This window comes from Nanorana parkeri, unplaced genomic scaffold (genome assembly GCF_000935625.1).
Source record: "Nanorana parkeri isolate BGI_ZX_2015 unplaced genomic scaffold, ASM93562v1 scaffold4294, whole genome shotgun sequence".
Taxonomy (NCBI): domain Eukaryota; kingdom Metazoa; phylum Chordata; class Amphibia; order Anura; family Dicroglossidae; genus Nanorana; species Nanorana parkeri.
In genome coordinates this window covers 12,066-14,167 of record NW_017310557.1, presented here as the reverse complement: position 1 = coordinate 14,167, position 2,102 = coordinate 12,066, and the positions used below count along the sequence as shown (strand labels likewise).

Below are 2,102 nucleotides of genomic sequence, written 5' to 3'. Positions count from 1 at the left end.
GCTGGGTTTAGGAGGAAGTTCTGGAATGTGACTCTCCCGGAACCAGCGCTGGGTTTAGGAGGAAGTTCTGGAATGTGACTCTCCCGGAACCAGCGCTGGGTTTAGGAGGAAGTTCTGGAATGTGACTCTCCCGGAACCAGCGCTGGGTTTAGGAGGAAGTTCTGGAATGTGACTCTCCCGGAACCAGCGCTGGGTTTAGGAGGAAGTTCTGGAATGTGACTCTCCCGGAACCAGCGCTGGGTTTAGGAGGAAGTTCTGGAATGTGACTCTCCCGGAACCAGCGCTGGGTTTAGGAGGAAGTTCTGGAATGTGACTCTCCCGGAACCAGCGCTGGGTTTAGGAGGAAGTTCTGGAATGTGACTCTCCCGGAACCAGCGCTGGGTTTAGGAGGAAGTTCTGGAATGTGACTCTCCCGGAACCAGCGCTGGGTTTAGGAGGAAGTTCTGGAATGTGACTCTCCCGGAACCAGCGCTGGGTTTAGGAGGAAGTTCTGGAATGTGACTCTCCCGGAACCAGCGCTGGGTTTAGGAGGAAGTTCTGGAATGTGACTCTCCCGGAACCAGCGCTGGGTTTAGGAGGAAGTTCTGGAATGTGACTCTCCCGGAACCAGCGCTGGGTTTAGGAGGAAGTTCTGGAATGTGACTCTCCCGGAACCAGCGCTGGGTTTAGGAGGAAGTTCTGGAATGTGACTCTCCCGGAACCAGCGCTGGGTTTAGGAGGAAGTTCTGGAATGTGACTCTCCCGGAACCAGCGCTGGGTTTAGGAGGAAGTTCTGGAATGTGACTCTCCCGGAACCAGCGCTGGGTTTAGGAGGAAGTTCTGGAATGTGACTCTCCCGGAACCAGCGCTGGGTTTAGGAGGAAGTTCTGGAATGTGACTCTCCCGGAACCAGCGCTGGGTTTAGGAGGAAGTTCTGGAATGTGACTCTCCCGGAACCAGCGCTGGGTTTAGGAGGAAGTTCTGGAATGTGACTCTCCCGGAACCAGTACTGGGTTTAGGAGGAAGTTCTGGAATGTGAACACTTTGGTTGCTTCGTGTGACCTAAAAATATTTACCACTTGCAGTCAGCAGATGGCGCTGTGTTCAGGGTCAGTCCTATGTAGAGGGAATCCTGTTCAGTTGTTTATTTTCAATGTCATCAGCCATTTTGTCCCTCCTTCGTGATGTGAAGGAACACATCCCCGGCTCCCTTTAGACATGCATGCACAAGCAACCAATCAGCAGAGAGCACAGCTAAAGTCTGCAGCGCCCGGGGTCAGCAGGGAGGAGCATGCATGGCTCAAGGCAGCCCGGGGGTGCGTTCATGAAAGAAGATCTGAGGCAGAATGCTGTGATGTTTACTGGCCCCTCCCACCAGTGATGACATCACTGGGTCTCAAAAGAGGAATTTCCTGACAATGAAAATATTTGATTGATTGTTGATGAAGGGGGGGAGGGGGGACACTTCGGCTGTAACATTCCTAGATGTTCGGTCATTAATGTGTTCTGTGTCTCGCTGTCCGCAGGACCGGTGCCAGAAACACAAGGAGAAGCTGCGTGAGCAGGAGGAGAACATCACGCGGCTGCGGAAACGTCTCTCCCAGGCAGTCAGTGCAGAGGAGCAGCGGGCGGCCAATCAGAAGAAAGCTTTCCTGCGCCTGATGAACCGGGAGCCGCGAGAGAACAACATACTGGACCAGCAGTAGGTGACCCCACAATGGGGATTAGACACGAGGACCCGACACATGTATGTTTGTTTTCCTCATGGAGGTCAGATCTCATCCAGCCCCTTGAGGTCACGTCTGCAGCAACAGATCACTATAGGAGTCCTCTGTGCATAGGTAGGCAGGGTCGGCCTGGATGGGCTGTGCAGGGGTAGGCGGGGTGGGCATGGATCGGCTGTGCTGGGGTAGGCAGGGTCGGCCTGGATGGGCTGTGCAGGGGTAGGCAGGGCGGGCCCGGATCGGCTGTGCAGAGGTAGGCAGGGTCGGCCTGGATCGGCTGTGCAGGGATAGGCAGGGTCGGCCTGGATGGGCTGTGCAGGGGTAGGCGGGGTGGGCATGGATCGGCTGTGCTGGGGTAGGCAGGGTCGGCCTGGATGGGCTGTGCAGGGGTAGGCAGGG

General features: G+C 55.9%; 1 protein-coding gene across 1 annotated transcript in view; it reads left to right on the top strand.

The window, feature by feature from the left end:
- LOC108803830 (centrosomal protein of 70 kDa-like) overlaps positions 1–2,102 on the top strand; it is a gene marked incomplete at its 3' end in the record, with an annotated part of 15,539 nt that overhangs the window by 1,758 nt on the left and 11,679 nt on the right. The window contains exon 3 of the mRNA XM_018575627.1: positions 1,506–1,681. Coding sequence (XP_018431129.1) covers positions 1,506–1,681 — 176 coding nt within the window. The remainder of the gene's footprint in view (positions 1–1,505; positions 1,682–2,102) is intronic.